Source organism: Cherax quadricarinatus, chromosome 61, assembly GCF_038502225.1.
Source record: "Cherax quadricarinatus isolate ZL_2023a chromosome 61, ASM3850222v1, whole genome shotgun sequence".
Taxonomy (NCBI): domain Eukaryota; kingdom Metazoa; phylum Arthropoda; class Malacostraca; order Decapoda; family Parastacidae; genus Cherax; species Cherax quadricarinatus.
In genome coordinates, this window is record NC_091352.1 from 19,985,450 (window position 1) to 20,007,361 (window position 21,912).

The 21,912-nt window shown below is 38.7% G+C and overlaps 2 protein-coding genes across 4 annotated transcripts in view; one reads left to right on the top strand and one right to left on the bottom strand.

The window, feature by feature from the left end:
- The window catches only part of LOC128699309 (TLC domain-containing protein 3A), a 623,909-nt gene that overhangs the window by 212,635 nt on the left and 389,362 nt on the right, over window positions 1–21,912 (bottom strand). The gene's annotated exons all lie outside the window — the stretch shown is intronic.
- mus301 (mutagen-sensitive 301) overlaps window positions 1–21,912 on the top strand; it is a 122,247-nt gene that overhangs the window by 68,039 nt on the left and 32,296 nt on the right. For all 3 annotated transcript variants that reach the window (XM_070098269.1, XM_070098271.1, XM_070098270.1), the window contains exons 14-17: window positions 3,513–3,612; window positions 8,884–9,039; window positions 13,419–13,576; window positions 18,761–18,856. In XM_070098269.1, the coding sequence (XP_069954370.1) occupies window positions 3,513–3,612; window positions 8,884–9,039; window positions 13,419–13,576; window positions 18,761–18,856 (510 nt within the window). The remainder of the gene's footprint in view (window positions 1–3,512; window positions 3,613–8,883; window positions 9,040–13,418; window positions 13,577–18,760; window positions 18,857–21,912) is intronic.

The window sequence follows — 21,912 nt, forward strand, 5'->3', positions numbered from 1 at the left end:
TGCAACATTCACAACCCATGTCTCACACCCATATTAGTGTTGTACCATTATACTCTCATACATTGTCCTCTTTGCCTTCATGGATAATATTCTTTGTCTTCACAGATGCCACAATGCACCACCCACCTTTTTCCCTTCATCAGTTCTATGGTTCACCCCATTTTTTTATATACCCATCCACTGACAAGTCCACTCTCAAATAGTTGAACACCTTCACTTCCTCTATACCTTTCCCCTTCCAATCTGATATCCAGTCTTTCATTACCCCCGTCATCTTGCTCTTTCCTATGTTCACTTTTAATTTCCTTCCTTTACATTTATTTTATTTTTATTATCACACCGGCCGATTCCCACCAAGGCAGGGTGGCCCGAAAAAGAAAAACTTTCACCATCATTCACTCCATCACTGTCTTGCCAGAAGGGTGCTTTACACTACAGTTTTTAAACTGCAACATTAACACCCCTCCTTCAGAGTGCAGGCACTGTACTTCCCATCTCCAGGACTCAAGTCCGGCCTGCCGGTTTCCCTGAATCCCTTCATAAATGTTACTTTGCTCACACTCCAACAGCACGTCAAGTATTAAAAACCATTTGTCTCCATTCACTCCTATCAAACACGCTCACGCATGCCTGCTGGAAGTCCAAGCCCCTCGCACACAAAACCTCCTTTACCCCCTCCCTCCAACCCTTCCTAGGCCGACCCCTACCCCGCCTTCCTTCCACTACAGACTGATACACTCTTGAAGTCATTCTGTTTCGCTCCATTCTCTCTACATGTCCGAACCACCTCAACAACCCTTCCTCAGCCCTCTGGACAACAGTTTTGGTAATCCCGCACCTCCTCCTAACTTCCAAACTACGAATTCTCTGCATTATATTCACACCACACATTGCCCTCAGACATGACATCTCCACTGCCTCCAGCCTTCTCCTCGCTGCAACATTCATCACCCACGCTTCACACCCATATAAGAGCGTTGGTAAAACTATACTCTCATACATTCCCCTCTTTGCCTCCAAGGACAAAGTTCTTTGTCTCCACAGACTCCTAAGTGCACCACTCACTCTTTTTCCCTCATCAATTCTATGATTCACCTCATCTTTCATAGACCCATCCGCTGACACGTCCACTCCCAAAATTCATCCACTGGTCTTTGCAACCTCTCCTCATAATCTCCCCAAAGCACAGTGCTGTCAGCAAACAGCAGCTGTTACAACTCCAATTTTGTATTAGATTCTGTATATTGTAACCCAATATCCTATCACTTATCTCCTTTACAATTCAATCTGTAAAAATGTCAAAAAACCATGGTGACATAATGCATCCCTATCTAAGGCCTAACGTTTACTGGAAAATCATCATCTCTCCTATATATCCTAACCCAAGTCTCACTTTTTTTTTTTTTTTAACAAGTTGGCCGTCTCCCACCGAGGCAGGGTGACTCAAAAAGAAAGAAAATCCCCAAAAAGAAAATACTATCATCATCATTCAACAGTTTCACCTCACTCACACATAATCACTGTTTTTGCAGAGTTGCTCAGAACACAACAGTTTAGAAGCATATATGTATAAAGATACACAACATATCCCTCCAAACTGCCAATGTCCTAAACCCCTCCTTTAGAGTGCAGGCATTGTACTTCCCATTTCCAGGACTCAAGTCCGGCTATATGAAAATAACCGGTTTCCCTGAATCCCTTCACTAAATATTACCTTGCTCACACTCCAAAAGATCGTCAGGTCCCAAACACCATTTGTCTCCATTCACTCCTATTGAACACGCTCATGCACGCCTGTTGGAAGTCCAATCCCCTCGCCCACAAAACCTCCCTTACCCCTTCCTTCCAACCTTTTCTAGGACGACCCCAACCCCGCCTTCCTTCCCCTACAGATTTAAACACACTCCATGTTATTCTACTTTGATCCATTCTCTCTAAATGACCAAACCACCTCAATAACCCCTCTTCAGCCTTCTGACTAATACTTTTATTAACTCCACACCTCCTCCTAATTTCCACACTCCGAATTTTTATGCATAATATTTACACCACACATTGCCCTTAGACAGGACATCTCCGCAGCCTCCAACCGCCTCCTCGCTGCTGCATTCACAACCCAAGCTTCACACCCATATAAGTGTGTTGGTACTTCTATACTTTCATACATTCCCTTCTTTGCCTCTATAGATAACGTTTTTTTTTGTCTCCACACATACCTCAAATGCACCACTCACCTTTTTTTCCCTCATCAATTCTATGATTAACCTCATCCTTCAAAAATCCATCCACCGACACATCAACTCCCAAGTACATATCTGAAAACATCCACTTCTTCCATACTCCTCCTCCCCAATTTAATATCCAATTTTTCTTTATCTGAATCATTTGATACCCTCATCACCTTACTCTTTTCAATGTTCACTTTCAGCTTTGTACCTTTACACACACTCCCAAACTCGTCCACTAACCTTTGCAATTTTTCTTTAGAATCTCCCATAAGCACAGTATCATCACCAAAAAGCAACTGTGTCAATTCCCATTTTGTATTTGATTCCCTATAATTTAATCCCAAGTCTCACTATCCTTATAAAAATGCTTAACAGCATTTAGTAACTTACCATCTATTCCATACACTTGAAACATCTGCCACAGTGCTCCCCTGTCCACCCTATCATATTCCTTTTCTAAGGCCAAGATTGTAATAAAGTTGGTAGAATTACCGACAATATGTAAAGTAAAAGGACACAAGTGCAACTAATGTGACATTTTATTGTGGCAACGTTTCACTCTCCAGGCTAATGGCTTGATAAAGCTCCTGGAGAGTGAAACCTTGCCACAATAAAATGTCACATTAGTTGCACTTGTGTCCTTTTACTTTACATAAGGCCAAGATGCTGAAAGCATCTGTTCCAGCTGCTTTAACTCCTTTCATCCTATCTGCTGTCTGAGGCACATTTCCCACACATTCCTCTGGCTTTTTTCTACTCCAGTGTATGAAAACACTGCCTCCCTTTTGTCATTAACTTTTAACAGATCCTATTCTCTCCATCTTTTTTATTACTACCACCTCCAGAACTCAAGTCTCTAACAGGTTTTCCCTGAATCCCTTCATAAATGATTCCTTGTTCACACTCAGTATATCAGAGACCAGCTAAGAATAATTCATTTGTACTGAATTACTCGTAAAGAAAATGCAGGGCATTGCCACTCAGAACAAGTGTGCCTTTAATGATAGAGCAAGATGTTAGGTTCAACAGCATGTCCAATCCCCTGAACCTTATATAAAGTCATAGAATACTGTATTTCAAAAGGTACATAGACTTCTTAGAAACCACAGAGTAATAGGTGACAGTTGTAAATTGAGAAACAGCAGTACTGAAGGGCTTTTTGAAAGCTTTTTCATAGTGTAGAATAACAGAAAGGGGTACAAAAGGAGGAGGTGGGGGTGGTGTTGGTACCAGTAGTAGTAAAGTATGCTAATTATGTAATTATGATTTTTATGTATATTTTAGATACTGGAGATTGTGGAGTGTCTTCGAAAGAAAGGCTTAGTTTGCATCAAACGTGAGGGAGATTCTCAACACTCAACACCTTCCTCTGCAAGTACAAATGGTATGATCATGGCAGAAATTTCTGAAATGCTTTTTTTTTTTTTTGTTCTAATCTTTTAATGTTTTTTTCTACATTCTCATCATTAAAAAGGTTCATTTTTAGAATGAATGATTTATCATTTACATATAGCTATATGGCTTCAAGAGTTCTTAAGATACTTGGCCAGTGGCCTGACTTTTCTGGTGAAGTTACCAGTACATTGTATAAAATGGCACTATTTACTGTACCTGTCAAACAGCTGAAGTATCAATGTTTATTCAGTATCATGCACTAAGAAACAAGAATGTGAGAAAAGACTAGTGATTTCCACACCAGGTAGTGTATACAAATTAAGCAGAAGGAAAAACTAGGAAAATGTTAAGATATAAAATGTGGAATGTATTTGTGATATATACTCAACTTTACATATTTTCTGAATTAGCCATTTTGCTGGACTATTATAGGTTGCAATTTTTTTTTTTTTTTTCTTCTTAAGTTTCGTTCTATCGTAGACCACCACGTTTCCTGGAGCTAAGCAGCTTGTAACCAATATGCCAGGATTGAAATTTTGATTTTTGTACTAATTCTTGCTGTATTTGTGCTGATGGGTTATTTCTCCTCCATGCCTTGAGTGTGTTCATCTGTTTTCAATCTTTACATTGTGTCTGGCACCCAAGAGTAATACTAGTGATGCTTGAGGTTTTGAGAAGAAGAATAAAGCATGAAAGTCTGGATCTTAAAAAAAAAAAAGAAAGAAAAAAATTAAGGAAATGTAGTAGTGCATCATCAGGCAGTATCAACTAGGAGGAATGAACAATTTTTTTGTCATTTTTTAGCACTTTAAATAGGGAAATTGTGAAGTTAGAATAGTCATGTGCTATGTGGAACACTGCCAATTTTCTCAGTAAGGAACACCATACTCATTTTCTCTGGATAAAATTTACTGTAAACTGCATTAAAAATTTGCTTTCTACTGGCTTTATTTTTGTTTAAAGACTGTTTGTGTGCCCTCAAGTCTAAGGATGGGATGATACCAAAATTTTTCCAATACCAATGAGATGCCAATGTCAGTACTAATTATAAGCACCCACTTGAGATTTACAAATTAAAAAAAAAATAGTTTCTGAATCAGTGTACATACTTAGTAATCTGATAGTCATCATCTGAAATCAGTTTTCAAAATAAGTCTTAATAACTTCAAGTTATATTAAACATTAAACTAGAATATCCAACACTCATACTACTGCTTAAATAAAACTTATAAAACAATTTGAAAACTAAAAAATGTAAACTTATAGTTCAAAACCTCTCTCCATTATTAAACTGAATTAACTGGAACATTTCCATCATTCAGTAAATATTTTGTAGTCTTTGAAGGATGATTGAAAATAGAAAAAACATGCATAATTCAACTACCTGAAAATAAAAATAAGCATTAGCTTTTTTTTACATGTTGGCCGTCTCCTACCTAGGCAGGGTGAAATCCCCCCCCCCCCCCCCCAAAAAAAAAAAAAAAAAAAAAAAAAAAAATCACTTTCACCATTATTCACACGTAATCACTGTCTTTGTAGAGGTGCCCATATATGACAGTTCAGATGTCACTCCAGACAGCTAGTATCCCAAACCCCTCTTTTTAAAATACAAGCATTGTACTTCCCACTTCTAGGACTCAAATCTGTTTAACTAGTTTTCCTGAATCCTTTCACAAAATATTACCCTGCTAACACTCCAACAGCTCATCAAGCCCCAAAAACCATTTGTCTCCATTCACTCTTATTCAACATGCTCACACATGCCTGCTGTATGTCCAAGTCCTTTGTACACAACACCTCTTTCATCCCCCTCCCATCCTTTTCTAGGATGACCCCTACCCCTCCTTCCCTCCACTACAGATTTATACACCCTCAAAGTCATCCTATTTTGCTCCACCTCAATAACCCCTCCTCTGCCCTCTGAATAATACTTTAGTAACTCCACACTTCCTCCTAATTTCCACACTACAAATTCTCTGCATAATATTTACACCACACATTGCCCTTAGACATAACATCTCCATTGCCTCAAGCTGCCTCCTTGCTGCAGCATCTTCCTATTTTAAAAGCTAATCCGTTCCTGTGAACAGAGTAGATGTTCCCTCCAATACTGAACAATCTTTTGCTCTCTACTGAAGAGAATATGAACTCAGAGATGGAAAACTATCATTTTCTTTCCAATTTCTTTCTGGCAGTAATGCCATTACCATATACATGTTTATTTCTGTGTTTATTTTTGTATTAACACACATCATCATCTTTCAACAAACCGGCTGTATCCCACAGAGGCAGGGAGGCCCAGAAATAAAAAACGAAAGTTTCTCTTTTTTAAATTTATTAATGAATACAGAAGAAGGGGTTACTCGACCCTTGCTCTTGGCATTTTAGTTGCCTCTCACGACAAGCATGGCTTACGGAGGAAGAATTCTGTTCCACTTCGCCATGGAGATAAATGGAAATAAACAAGAACAAGACCTAGTAAGAAAATAGAAGAAAACCCAGAGGGGTGTGTGTGTATATATATGCTTGTACATGCATATGTAGTGTGACCTAAGTGTAAATAAGAGTAGCAAGGTGTACCTGAAACCTTGCATGTTTGAGACAGAAAAAAAGACACCAGCAGTCCTTCCATCATGTAAAACAATTACAGGTTTCCGTCTTACACTTGCTAATAACAAATATCAGCACGTTTCTTTTTGGATGCTGCTGCTCTTGTGTTTTGGAAAAGGATCCCGAGGTAGATGTCTGTGACGCGCTATTGTTAAGAATGCTGGCTACAATTGCTTCATGTCTATCAAAATCAAACTTGTAAAGTTCTTCAGTCCCTGTTACATCTTGGCTTTCTTCAGCAGACTCATTGCTGCTTCATTATAATAATGGTATACAGCACCAACAAATAGATGAGCAAGATAATTGTGCATTAGTTTGGTATCAAGGTCATTCCACATCCTGACCACCCTGAGACTGAAAAAGCACTTCCTGATATCCCTGTTACTCATCTGTGTATTTAACTTTCAGTTGTGCCCCTGCCTCTCAAATAGCCTGTTGCTGTCTTCCTTATCAATTCCTATTGAGTTTTTGTGTATATCATACATTCCCTGGGCCTTTTGTCCTCTAGGGTCATTAAATTCATTTCCTTTAGCTATTTTTCATAGCTTGTACTCCTTGGCAGTAAAACTAGTCTCATTGCATATTTTTGTGCTTCCTCCAATTTCTTAATGTGCCTCCACAGGTGTGGGTTCCATACTAGTAATGCATATTCCAAGATGAGCTTGACATATGTTGTATAAAGCATCTGGAATGATTCTTTGTTGAGATTCCTGTATGCCACTCTTAGATTTGTCAGGCAAGCATTGGTCACAGGTTATTTGGTTGATGTGTGATTCTGGTGATATGGTAGGCACTGCTTATTCCCAGTTCCTTCTCCTTCAATGAGGTCTGCAGCCTTTGTCCCCATAGTCTATACTGTATATGGTCTTCTGGTCCCTTCCCAATCTTCCTCTAACCTTGTATTAGCTGGGGTTGAATTCAAGCAACTACTTATCTGACCAGTCCTGCAGTTTGTCCAGATCTGTTTGCAGCCTTTCCCTGTCCTCGTCTGTTTGAATTCTCATTAGTTTACATTATCAACAAATAGCTACAGTACATCTGGCTCAATTCTATCTGGTATGTGTTCACATAAACCAGAACCATCACTGGTCTTAATACCAAACCTTGCAGTACACCTCTTGTTACTCTTACCCATTCTGACATCTCTTCCCAGGCAATTGCTCTTTGCTTCCTACCCTTGAGGTACTCTTTGATCCACCAGAGTATGTGCCCAGTTATTCCTGTTTGCTTCTCAAGTTTTTGCTCTAGTCTCATGTGAGGTATAGTACCAGATGCCTGCTTACAATCTAAAAAAAAATACAATCCATCAAACCCTCTCTTTCCTGTTGCTTTGTCATAGAATTCCAAATAGTTGCAAGATGCAACTTGCCATCTCTGGACCCATGTTGGTTGTTTATGAAATCACTTCTCTCCAAGTGCTCTACTACTCTCTTGAGTACCTTATCCATTACCTTGCTTGGTATACATGTCAGTAAAACTGGACTGTAGTTCAGTTCCTTCTGCCTATCTCCTTTCTTGAATATAGGTATGATGGTTGCTGTCTTCCAGATCCTTGGCAACTTCCCTGTGTTCATTGACCTTTTGTAAATCATAGCAAGTGGTTCAGACAGTGCTTTCGCTTAAACAGGTTCTGTCTGTAGGCTGGGACCAGTGTACATACATCTCTCTTTTTTTTTTTTTCATATAGTAGATGCTGATGTTTGTACCAAAAATGTCAGTACATGGGTGGTGAATGTTGCAACAAGAAGGCTGGAGGCAGTGAAGATGTTGTGTCTGAGGGCAATGTGTGGTGTGAATATAATGCAGAGAATTCATGGTTTGGAAATTAGGAGGTGCAGGATTACTAAAACTATTATCCAGAGGGTTGAGGAGGGGTTGCTGAGGTAGTTCGTACACGTAGAGTAGGAGGATAGAACAAAATAGAATGACTTCGAGAGTGTATAAATCTGTAGTGGAGGAAAGGCGGGGTAGAGGTCAGCCTAGGAAAGGTTGGAGGGAGGTGGGTAAAGGTGGTTTTGTGTGCGAGGGGCTTGGACTTCCAGCAAGCATGCATGAGTGTGTTAGATAGGAGCAAATGGAGACAAATGGTTTTTAGGACTTGACGTGCTGTTGGAGTGTGAGCAGGGTAATATTTATGAAAGGATTCAGGGAAATTGGCAGGCTGGACTTGAGTCCTGGAGATGGGAAGTACAGTGCCTGCACTCTGAAGGAGGGGTGTTAATGTTGCAGTTTTTTAACTGTAGTGTAAGTGTGCCTCAGGCAAGACAGTGATGGATTGAATGATGAAAGTTATTCTTTCTCAGGTCACCCTACCTTGGTGGGAAATGGCCGATGTATTAATAAAAAATAATATAAAATTTGAACATAACTGAATGAAGAAAAAAGATTGACAGGTGTAGTTTTTGTATATTCTCTATTTTTTTTTTTTCAACAAGTTGGCCGTCTCCCACCGAGGCAGGGTGAAAAATATTTTGTTTCATTGTATGATTATTTTTTTTTTTTTTTTCAATTTAAGGATGAATTCAATTTTCTTGCTGAATTATTTTGGGTCATAAAAAGTAGCATGTAAAGTAGTAGTTTTCCTTAATTTTTACACATTATAAAAAACCTGTTAAAAGATTGAAGTTGTGATGTGTTTTTCTTGTTTTAGAGAGTGCAGGATGTCATCAGCCTTGTGAAGAATTTAGTAAAAGAATTTCTATTACACCAGCATCAAAGTCAATGGACAACACACCAGAGCTCAGTAGTCCATTTACTGATGATGATATATTTGTGGTCAGTAGATTTGGCCGAGCGGCTATCAAAGGTACTGTATATTGTGTTGCTCTTTGTTATAGATTATAAGTATCTTAGGGTAGAAATCAACAGTTAACAATTCTTTAGAGTAAAGAAACTGGTTTGTAATTACCTAATTTTTAATTATTGTACCTGTTAGTAGCTACACGAGCAGAGGTGTAATTTTTTTCTTCATTTAGTTTAAATTTTCCAGTGGTTGTAGGACTGTGGTCAACTCCAGTCTAAGAAAGAATTTATTTTTTTGCAGGTATCTAATACTTGGCTGCCTAAGATATTATAGCAATAGTTGGAAGATTGGAATCCTGAAAATTAAGAAAATACATGGTTTCTAAATAGATAAGAAATAAATAATTTTCACATAAGGTTGACAGTCTAGTTTTCAGAGTTATGATGATAGACCAAATTAAATAAGGCATTCTACCATAGCCATTCTTTCCTGACTGTTATGTTAATTATTAATATTAACAAAAATGAGACAGAAAAGAATCGCAGTATGAACTTACAGTATTCAGTGTTGTAAATGAAAAGCCCTTTCACTGTCGTGATCTTGAAATTAAGAGTGCTGATAGTGAAACGATTAAAAAAAAGTCTTTTTAAATGGTAGAAAATCTTTCCCTGAAGGTATTGGAGCCAGATGAGACATTTTTGGGAAAACTTACTGTATTACCTAGGTACAAAGTTGGGGCAGTCCTGATGCAATGAATGCATTGGTGATTTTCTTCATTTTGAGTCTTACTTTAAGTCAATTCAGTTCTCAGTTTGAGTCAGTTCTAGCTATTTTGCTAGTATGCCTTTCGTTCTTTCGATTACGTATAAGAAACTGCCCATTCATAAATGAGAACTACCCTATGAAGTGCACAGAAATGAGTAATTTGGCCAATTTTACACAAAGTTCAAAATAAGCACAGTGGATATTCCACCCAACAAAGAAACCATTCCTCTTTCATTAATCACTTCCTCATGCCACCCCTATCAAAAACTTGCCCTCCATTTTAATCCATCACCCAAAAATAAAATATAATTGGTCATGGTTTAGGCTGCCCTAATAGTTGAAGCAGACCTAGGAAAAAAAAAAAACTCAAAACAGACTGGGAGGGGGAAATAGGCTCTACCTTTCTTAAGGAAAATCACCAAAAATTGAATATTTTCACCAATTTGAACCCTGCTTCAAGCTGCTTCTGGTCTGAAACTGATCAAAATTATCTCTTTTAATAGTATGCCATCTATTCTATCAATTGATACCAAGAAACAGCCAAAAACAAACACCCTAGAAAATGCCCGTTTTCAACCAAAGACAATGTCAGAGGCAACACGGTTCCTTCTGTTAGTACTGTATATACTATATGCCAGAATCATATTTTAAAATAATTTTTTTTTTTTAACAAGTCGGCTGTCTCCCACCGAGGCAGGGTGATCCAAAAAGAAGGAAAATCCCCAAAAAGAAAATACTTTCATCATTCAACACTTTCACCTCACTCACACATAATCACTGTTTTTGCAAAGGTGCTCAGAACACAACAGTTTAGAAGCATATACGTATAAAGATACACAACATATCCCTCCAAACAGCTAATATCCCAAACCCCTCCTTTAGAGTGCAGGCATTGTACTTCCCATTTCCAGGACTTTAGTCCAGCTATGTAAAAATAACCGGTTTCCCTGAATCCCTTCACTAAATATTACCCTGCTCACGCTCCAACAGATCGTCAGGTCCCAAATACAATTCGTCTCCATTCACTCCTATCGAACACACTCATGCACGCCTGCTGGAAGCCCAAGCCCCTCGCCCACAAAACCTCCCTTACCCCTTCCTTCCAACCTTTTCGAGGGCGACCCCTACCCCGCCTTCCTTCCCCTACAGATTTATATGCTCTCCATGTCATTCTACTTTGATCTATTCTCTCTAAATGACCAAACCACCTCAACAACCCCTCTTCAGCCCTCTGACTAATACTTTTATTAACTCCACACCTTCTCCTAATTTCCACACTCCGAATTTTCTGCATAATATTTACACCACACATTGCCCTTAGACAGGACATCTCCACTGCCTCCAGCCGCCTCCTCGCTGCTGCATTCACAACCCAAGCTTCACACCCATATAAGAGTGTTGGTACTACTATACTTTCATACATTCCCTTCTTTGCCTCCATAGATAATGTTTTTGTCTCCACATGTACCTCAACGCACCACTCACCTTTTTTCCCTCATCAGTTCTATGATTAGGCTCATCCTTCATAAATCCATCCGCTGACATGTCAACTCCCAAATATCTGGAAACATCCACTTCTTCCATACTCCTCCTCCCCAATTTGATATCCAATTTTTATTTATCTAAATCATTTGATACCCTCATCACCTTACTCTTTTTCTATGTTCACTTTCAACTTTCTACCTTTACACACACTCCCAAACTCATCTACTAACCTTTGCAATATTTCTTTAGAATCTCCCATAAGCACAGTATCATCAGCAAAAAGCAACTGTGTCAATTCCCATTTTGTATTTAATTCCCCATAATTTAATCCCGCCCCTCTGCTGAACACCCTAGCATTTACTTCTTTTACAACCCCATCTATAAATATATTAAACAACCATGGTGACATTACACATCCCTGTCTAAGACCTATTTTTACTGGGAAGTAGTCTCCCTCTCTTCTACATACCCTAACCCGAGCCTCACTGTACTCATAAAAACTCTTTACAGCATTTAGTAACTTACCACCTTTTCCATATACTTGCAACATCTGCCACATTGCTTCCCTATCCACTATCATATGCCTTTTCTAAATCCATAAATGCAATAAAAACTTCCCTACCTTTATCTAAATACTGTTCACATGTATGTTTCAATGTAAACACTTGATCTACACATCCCCTACCCACTCTGAAACATCCTTGCTTATCCGCAATTCTACATTGTCTTACCTCTAATTCTTTCAATTATAACCCTACCGTACACTTTTCCTGGTATACTCAGTATACTTAATAATATAGTTGTATAATACATATTCAAGTGATTTTTGTGGTGGCTTGTAGTGAATAGTGTAGTTAGAAAAAATAGAGTAAACTGCTTGAATAGACCAAGTAAAGCCAGTCAGGATATTTTTGAGATTATTGATGATGATCTTAAGGCGAATGGGAGGGTTTGAGCTCCCTGGATATCAATTTCTGTGACATCCCAAGGTTGAGCTCACCCTGTGACCACAACTTCAATCTGAAATATTCACATTTTAAACTGTCATATCCCCCATGGAAGATCTCCGCAACTGTTTTTCAAATGTGTTCCCTAAATAACAAAAAAGACATAATACTGTGACTTAAGGCATTGTAAATGGAGTGTGAGTATCATGTAAAAAACAAGGAGCAAGGAAGTTAGATGATATAAGTATATAATTCAGGAAGCAGAAAAGTGGTTGTAGAGATAGCTAGGTTATTTAGAAAGCGTGGAGCAAGATGAAGTGGCCAAGAGGGCATAGAAATCAGGGGTGGATGGAAGGTGGTGGTGGTGGGGCTGTTACAGGAAGGGTACAAGTGATGTTGGTGAAGGCTGTTTCTATAGGTAGGGGCTTGAACATCAAGCCTGTGCTCTTCTGTAAAGACAGCTGTTGAATGAGCAATGCTGAATGTTTTCTCTCTTTGGACCTTTCTGCTTTAGTAGGAAATATCCAGTGTGTTAAACAGTAATGAAATTATGAACACCTGGTTGAAAGAGTAGATTGTCTAACATGCTGCAGGATAGTTGTTCCTATAAATTGAGGGGCATCTATTTGTATTCTCACATTTAAATTTTTCAAAGATTTTACTAGTGAGTAGCAAGCAAATTGATTTGTCTAATGTTTTTCTGACAGCCAATTTTCATTATTTTAGTCAACATTTCTTATGAAAGTCAATATTAACCAGATTTAAGTGAAATATTACAAAGATAGGGTCTCTGAAAGCCAAAATGAATCCAAATCTGAAACATTTGTTGTGTGGGCTTGATTTTTGTATTTGCAGATTTTAGTTTTAGTCCAGTTGATTCTGGACCATTTGGTCCAGGATCAACTGAAATGTCGTCATAAGGTTCCTCTTCTAAGTACATGTTTGTAGTGATCTTCAGGCATGATTATGTTTTGTTTTAAATAAAGTTTTATTATTCAGTGAAAAAAATTAGTGCTTCAAGTGCTAGTTACTTCATTTCTGACTGACTGTGGGGTAAAGACACATGTGTAACACCTAGGATGTTCTGTCCCCTAGGATTGATAGTCTGATGGGTGAAGAGTTACCGTCATAAAATACCCTATGTGTTGTACATGTCTTGAACATACTAGAAAATAAATATTTGCTATTGATGGAAATTGTTAGTGACAAAGAATGTGAGTATTAATTCATATTAATTATGTTCAGGTAGTATTGATCTGAGCTTGGCAAGCCATTTATACAAGGACTTGTGTTTGGCCCGGGAGAATTTGGCTGTCAACAGTCATCTGCATCTCTTATATCTTGTCATATCTTATGATATTGTCAACTCTGTCAGTATCATACCTGATGTTTACTACAAGGCAGTAAGTTATCTAATTACATATTTGTTTGTTTTTGAGACAAAATCTGGTATTCATGTAGACTACATACATTATATTTGTTTTATCTTGAGAGCACTTTGTTGATTTAGGAACTTTTAACCCTTTGATTTTATTTATCCAGCAGCGTGCGTGAGCATGTTAGATAGGAGTGAATGGAGACGAATGGTACTTGGGACCTGACGATCTGTTGGAGTGTGAGCAGGGTAATATTTAGTGAAGGGTTTCAGGGAAACCAGTTATTTTCATATAGTCGGACTTGAGTCCTGGAAATGGGAAGTACAATGCCTGCACTTTAAAGGAGGGGTTTAGGATATTGGCAGTTTGGAGGGATATGTTGTGTATCTTTATACGTATATGCTTCTAAACTGTTGTATTCTGAGCACCTCTGCAAAAGCAGTGATATATATATATATATATATATATATATATATATATATATATATATATATATATATATATATATATATATATATATATATATATATATATATTTTTATATTATCACACCGGCCGATTATATCACCATATTATATATACTACAGTTTTTAAACTATATATATATCCAGGACTATATTATATATATATATATATATTATATATATATTATATATATATATATATATATATATTATATATATATATATTTATTTTTTTTTTTTTTTTTTTTTTTTTTTTTTTTTTTTTTTTCAACAAGTCGGCCGTCTCCCACCGAGGCAGGGTGACCCAAAAAAGAAAGAAAATCCCCAAAAAGAAAATACTTTCATCATCATTCAACACTTTCACCACATTCACACATTATCACTGCTTTTGCAGAGGTGCTCAGAATACAACAGTTTAGAAGCATATACGTATAAAGATACACAACATATCCCTCCAAACTGCCAATATCCCAAACCCCTCCTTTAAAGTGCAGGCATTGTACTTCCCATTTCCAGGACTCAAGTCCGACTATATGAAAATAACCGGTTTCCCTGAATCCCTTCACTAAATATTACCCTGCTCACACTCCAACAGATCGTCAGGTCCCAAGTATCATTCGTCTCCATTCACTCCTATCTAACACGCTCATGTACGCTTGCGGGAAGTCCAAGCCCCTCGCCCACAAAACCTCCTTTACCCCCTCTTTTCAACCCTTTCAAGGACGACCCCTACCCCTCCTTCCTTCCCCTATAGATTTATATGCTTTCCATGTCATTCTACTTTGATCCATTCTCTCTAAATGACCAAACCACCTCAACAACCCCTCTTCTGCCCTCTGACTAATGCTTTTATTATCTCCACACCTTCTCCTAATTTCCACACTCCGAATTTTCTGCATAATATTTACACCACACATTGCCCTTAGACAGGACATCTCCACTGCCTCCAACCATCTCCTCGCTGCTGCATTTACCACCCAAGCTTCACATCCATATAAGAGTGTTGGTACTACTATACTTTCATACATTCCCTTCTTTGCCTCCACAAATAACGTTTTTTGACTCCACATATACCTCAACACACCACTCACCTTTTTTCCCTCATCAGTTCTATGATTAACCTCATCCTTCATAAATCCATCCGCCGACACGTTAACTCCCAAGTATTTGAACACATTCACTTCTTCCATACTCCTCCTCCTCCCCAATTTGATATCCAATTTTTCTTTATCTAAATCATTTGATACCCTCATCACCTTACTCTTTTCTATGTTCACTTTCAACTTTCTACCTTTACACACATTCTCAAACTCATCCACTAACCTTAGCAATTTTTCTTTAGAATCTCCCATAAGCACAGTATCATCAGCAAAAAGTAACTGTGTCAATTCCCATTTTGAATTTGATTCCCCATAATTTAACCCCACCCCTCTCCCGAACACCCTACCATTTACTTCTTTTACATCCCCATCTATAAATATATTAAACAACCATGGTGACATTACACATCCCTGTCTAAGACCTACTTTTACCAGGAAGTATTTTCCCTCTCTTCTACACACCCTAACCTGAGCCTCACTATCCTCATAAAAACTCTTTACAGCATTTAGTAACCTAACCTATTCCATATACTTGCAACATCTGCCACGTTGCTCCTCTATCCACTCTATCATATGCCTTTTCTAAATCCATAAATGCAATAAAAACTTCCCTACCTTTATCTAAATACTGTTCACATATATGCTTCAATGTAAACACTTGATCTACACATCCCCTACCCACTCTGAAGCCTCCCTGCTCATCCGCAATCCTACATTCTGTCTTACCTCTAATTCTTTCAATTATAACCCTACCGTATACTTTTCCTGGTATACTCAGTAAACTTATTCCTCTATAATTTTTACAATCTCTTTTGTCCCCTTTCCCTTTATATAAAGGGACTATACATGCTCTCTGCCAATCCCTTGGTACCTTCCCCTCTTTCATACATTTATTAAACAAAAGTACCAACCACTCCAACACTATATTCCCCCCTGCTTTTAACATTTCTGTCATGATCCCATCAGTTCCAGCTGCTTTACCCCTTTCATTCTACATAATGCCTCACGTACCTCCACCACACTTACATTCTGCTCTTCTTCACTCCTAAAAGATGGTATACCTCCCTGGCCAGTGCATGAAATTACCGCCTCCCTTTCTTCCTCAACATTTAAAAGTTCCTCAAAATATTCTCGCCATCTACCTAATACCTCCCTTTCCCCATCTACTAATTCCCCTACTCTGTTTTTAACTGACAAATCCATACTTTCCCTAGGCTTTCTTAACTTGTTTAACTCGCTCCAAATTTTTTTTTTTTTTCATTAAAATTTCTTGACAGTGCCTCTCCCACTCTTTCATCTGCTCTCCTTTTGCACTCTCTCGCCACTCTCTTCACCTTTCTTTTACTCTCCATATACTCTGCTCTTCTTATAACACTTTTTCTTTGTAAAAACCTCTCATAAGCTACCTTTTTCTCTTTTATCACACCCTTTACTTCATCATTCCACCAGTCACTCCTCTTTCCTCCTGCCCCCACCCTCCTATAACCACAAACTTCTGCCCCACATTCTAATACTGCATTTTTAAAACTATTCCAACCCTCTTCAACCCCCCCTCCCACTACTCATCTTTGCACTAGCCCACCTTTCTGCCAATAGTCGCTTATATCTCACCCGAACTTCCTCCTCCCTTATTATTATTATTATTGTTATTATTATCATCACACTGACCAGACTATATTGGTCCAAGTTCTGAAACATACACTGTACATAAAATTCATGGTATGCTATACATAATTATCACTCGTAATAAATGTTTTTCCAAACATACATGCACGCATATATTACTAAGGTGTCATACAGTGTTCTAAAACCCACATGGAGATAGAAGTTAAGCAACAGAATAGGGTGGGGCTGTATATTTTGTCACTGGAGATCCCCTTCCTTCAGCATGGGTATTATATGGATCAGTACCCCTCATAGTGCAGTATTAATACACAGATGTGAAACTCCCCAGTGAATTTTTAGAAAAGATTAAGCCAGAGATTGGTGTTGGTAAAGTGAATATTCAGAACTTAACACTATGGAGGAAGTGAATGTATTCAGATATTTGGGAGTGGACTTGTCAGCAAATGGGTCTATGAAAGACGAGGTGAATCATAACTCACAAAATCGTAATAACACGATTGCAAACAAACCACGGTGAGGGTGGGGCTTGAACTCACTGCTAGTGAGTCGTAAAACTCCAGGCCAGTACGTTAGCCACTGGGCTAGAGACAAAGAATGTTATCTGTGGAAGCAGAGAGGGGAATATATCAGAGTATAGTGGTACTAACACTTTTATATGGGTAGTGAAGGTTGCAACAAGAAGGCTGGAGGCAGTGAAGATGTCGTGTCTGAGGACAACGTGCGGTGTGAATATAATGCAGAGAATCCATGGCTTGGAGATTAGAAAGAGGTGCAGGGGGTTTCTAAAAGTACTATCCAGAGGGCAGAGGAAAGGTTGTTGAGGTGGTGTGGACATTTGGAGAGAATGGAACAAAATAGAATGACTTGGAAGGGATATAAATCTGTAATGGAAGGAAGGTAGGGTAGTGGTCATCCTAGGAAAGGTTGGAGGGAGGGGATAAAGGTTTTGTGTGCAAGGGGCTTGGACTTTCAGCAAGCGTGTGTGAGTATGTTAGACAGGAGCAAGTGGAGATGAATTATTTTTATGACTTGACGTGTTGTTGGAGTGTGCACAGAGTAACTTTTATGAAGGGATTCAGAGAAACCAGGTAGCTGGACTCGAGTTCTGGAGGTAGAAAGTACAATGCCTGCATTCTGAAGGAGGGGAGTTGGTCTGTAGCAATTTTTTAACTGTAGTCTAGGCATGCCTCTGGGAAGACAGTGATGGGGTGAATGATGTTGAAAGTATCTTCTTTTTTGGGTCACCCTGCCTTGGTGGGAAATGGCCGAAGTGTTGAAAAAAAAAAGTGTAAAAATTCACTCCCCTGTTCAGCTTCGCTGTTACACACTGTTCATGTAATTATAGTGTCTCAGGTCCACAATTATCTCGTTTTTGAGAGAAAACTAGATGTTTGTCCATCCTTCACTATCGTCAAGTCATGACATGTCTTAAGATAGAATTACTCAAGCTGTGGTACTGTGACTTATTTTCCATGTACCCATGTCCAGTTTCTCCTTTCTTGGCTAGAATTTTGGATCTGCCTCTGATTTTGGTATCTTACAGAGCGCTCTGGCTGAAGTACGTCAGAGAGTCTAAGCAGGTACCTAGAGCAAAATGTGGCTTTTTAATATTCTTGTAGATAAGAACTGCAAGAGAAGCAGAGCCAAAACATTTATCACATTAAGACTTCAGCAAAGCAATGAGAATCCAGAGTTGTATTTTGTCTTTTTCAATGTAAAAAAAAGTTTGTTCTTACAAAGCTATATTTTTTATAATCTACTTATTAAAATACATCTTTTAGTTCTCGTTGCATGTTGACTTCTCATTCCTCTACCTTATCACTATTGGTGCTATGATGAATTTGCGCATCCTACAGAGAATGTCAAGGGATTGCATCTCTGTATGAGGACCAAGTTTTCAAACTGAGCACTATTATGTAATTAATTTTTAAGCAAGAATATATACTTTTTAAACATGAATATTTTGTAAAGTTTACCAGTATTCAAAAAGACCAAATAATTTTCTTATATTTCCTGGATAGTATATGGCACTGGGAGAGGAAGAGCTAAAAGTAGCCAAGCTGCTGGGCATTACTGAAGGTGTAATTGTCAAGCTTTCCACAGGCCAAAAGAGCAAGGTTAGTTTCACTGTAGTTTACATGGATTATTACTTTACAAGTTAGAAAACATGTTAGAAAATATCTCATTACCTCCAGCAAGACTGAAACTGCCATGCATGATACTAATAACACATCATAAACAGTGCTGTGCCAGCCTATACAGTGTTCTTTATATCTGTACTGTACCACCTGACTGGGTCCCAGACATTTTAGTTAAAGGCTTTCACAAGGCAAGTTGATTTTCTAGTTTTAATGGTGGCTATGCTGACTGAACATATTTTTTAATTCCAGGTTTTTTCAAGTGACATGAGACCATAGTATTTATGGGAAATGTGTTCTGAACTCCCTGTGGTTGGAGAAGAATTTATGAAGGTACAGTTTTCTTGTGTACCTGAAGTAACAGTGTTTTATTATATAGAGAGCAAGACTTCAGTTGATGGTTTACAACACTTTTAATGATATGGAAAGGTGTGTAATGAGGTCAAAATCTAAGTGACTGCTCTGGAGAATCTCTAAGGAAATCAAGAGAGAAGGCCCATGAAGGGTTTCTACATCTCCCTATACCTATTGATGTCTTTCTTGATCTTATCCGCCTCTGTGTGAACTAACTCCTTTTCCTTCCAAGGGAAATATTCTCAAACCTTCGGTGTCGCTATGGGCTCTCCTCTCTCTCTTGTCCCTGCTAATCTTTACATGGAATACTTCGAGACTTCCTGTCTAAGGGCAATGTGTGGTGTAAATATTATGCAGAAAATTCGGAGTGTGGAAATTAGGAGAAGGTGTGGAGATAATAAAAGCATTAGTCAGAGGGCAGAAGAGGGGTTGTTGAGGTGGTTTGGTCATTTAGAGAGAATGGATCAAAGTAGAATGACATGGAAAGCATATAAATCTATAGGGGAAGGAAGGAGGGGTAGGGGTCGTCCTCGAAAGGGTTGGAAAGAGGGGGTAAAGGAGGTTTTGTGGGCGAGGGGCTTGGATTTCCAGCAAGCGTGCATGAGCGTGTTAGATAGGAGTGAATGGAGACGAATGATACTTGGGACCTGACGATCTGTTGGAGTGTGAGCAGGGTAATATTTAGTGAAGGGATTCAGGGAAACCGGTTATTTTCATATAGTCGGACTTGAGTCCTGGAAATGGGAAGTACAATGCCTGCACTTTAAAGGAGGGGTTTGGGATATTGGCAGTTTGGAGGGATATGTTGTGTATCTTTATACATATATGCTTCTAAACTGTTGTATTCTGAGCACCTCTGCAAAAGCAGTGATAATGTGTGAGTGTGGTGATAGTGTTGAATGATGATGAATGTATTTTCTTTTTGGGGATTTTCTTTCTTTTTTGGGTCACCCTGCCTCGGTGGGAGACGGCCGACTTGTTGAAAAAAAACAAAAAAAAAACTTCGAGACTGTTCTTCTTCCTACCATCGATGTGCAACCTTCACTCTGGCTCCTCTATGTGGATGACATCTTTGCTCTGTGGCCTCATGACTCCAGTCTCTTCCAACCTTTTCTTGAAGCTCTTAATAATCTTGCCCCTTCCATTAAGTTTAAAGCTGAATGGGAAAAAAATTCCTTGCTTCCTTTCCTTGATGTTCATGTCCACCGCTCAGATACAGGTTTTTTCTTTTTCATTTACCGAAAACCTATGGACAGTGGCATGTACATTCACTACTTTTCTTATCATGCTTCCCCCTGTCAAGAAAAGTGTTCTTATCTCCCTCTTTCTCTGTGCCCTCCGCATCTGTGATCCTCAGTTCCTTCCAGCAGAAATTTCCACTCTTCATAATTCGTTTTCCCGTCTTGGCTACCCTTCCCATTTCACAGGCTCTGCCCTCTCACGTGCTAAATGTAATTTCTTAGAACATAAGAACATAAGAAAGGAGGAACACTGCAGGAGGCTTGCTGGCCCATACTAGGCAGGTCCTTTACAATTCATCCCACTAACAAACATTTGCCCAACCCAGTTTTCAATGCCACCCAAGAAATAAGCTCTGATGTGAAAGTCCCACTCAAATCCAACCCCTCCCACTCATGTACTTATCCAACCTAGATTTGAAACTACCCAAAGTCCCAGCCTCAATAACCCAACTAGGTAGACTGTTCCACTCATCAACTACCCTATTTCCAAACCAATACTTTCCTATGTCCTTTCTAAATCTAAACTTATCTAATTTAAATCCATTACTGCGGGTTCTCTCTTGGAGAGACATCCTCAAGACCTTATTAATATCCCCTTTATTAATACCTATCTTCCACTTATACACTTCAATCAGGTCTCCCCTCATTCTTCGTCTAACAAGTGAATGTAACTTAAGAGTCTTCAGTCTTTCTTCATACGGAAGATTTCTAATGCTATGTATTAATTTAGTCATCCTACGCTGAATGTTTTCTAACGAGTTTATGTCCATTTTGTAATACGGAGACCAGAACTGAGCTGCATAATCTAGGTGAGGCCTTACTAATGATGTATAAAGCTGCAGTATGACCTCTGGACTTCTGTTGCTTACACTTCTTGATATAAATCCCAGTAATCTATTTGCCTTATTACGTACGCTTAGGCATTGCTGTCTTGGTTTAAGGTTGCTGCTCACCATAACCCCCAAGTCCTTTTCGCAATCTGTATGGCTAAGTTCTACATCATTTAACTTATAAGTACTAGGGTTATGGGCACTCCCAAGCTTAGAACCTTGCATTTATCTACATTGAACTGCATCTGCCACTTTTCTGACCAAGAATAGAGTTTGTTTAAATCCTCCTGAAGTTCCATAACATCTACGTTTGAATCAATTATCCTACCTATCTTTGTGTCATCGGCGAATTTGCTCATATCACTAGTAATTCCCTCATCAAGATCATTGATATATATTATAAACAACAACGGGCCCAAGACTGATCCCTGTGGAACGCCACTTGTTACAGATCCCCACTCGGATTTAACCCCATTTATGGACACACTCTGCTTCCTGTCACTGAGCCATGACTCGATCCACGAGAGCACTTTTCCCTCAATTCCATGAGCTGCCACTTTCTTTAACAGTCTATGGTGCGGAACTCTATCAAAAGCCTTACTAAAATCTA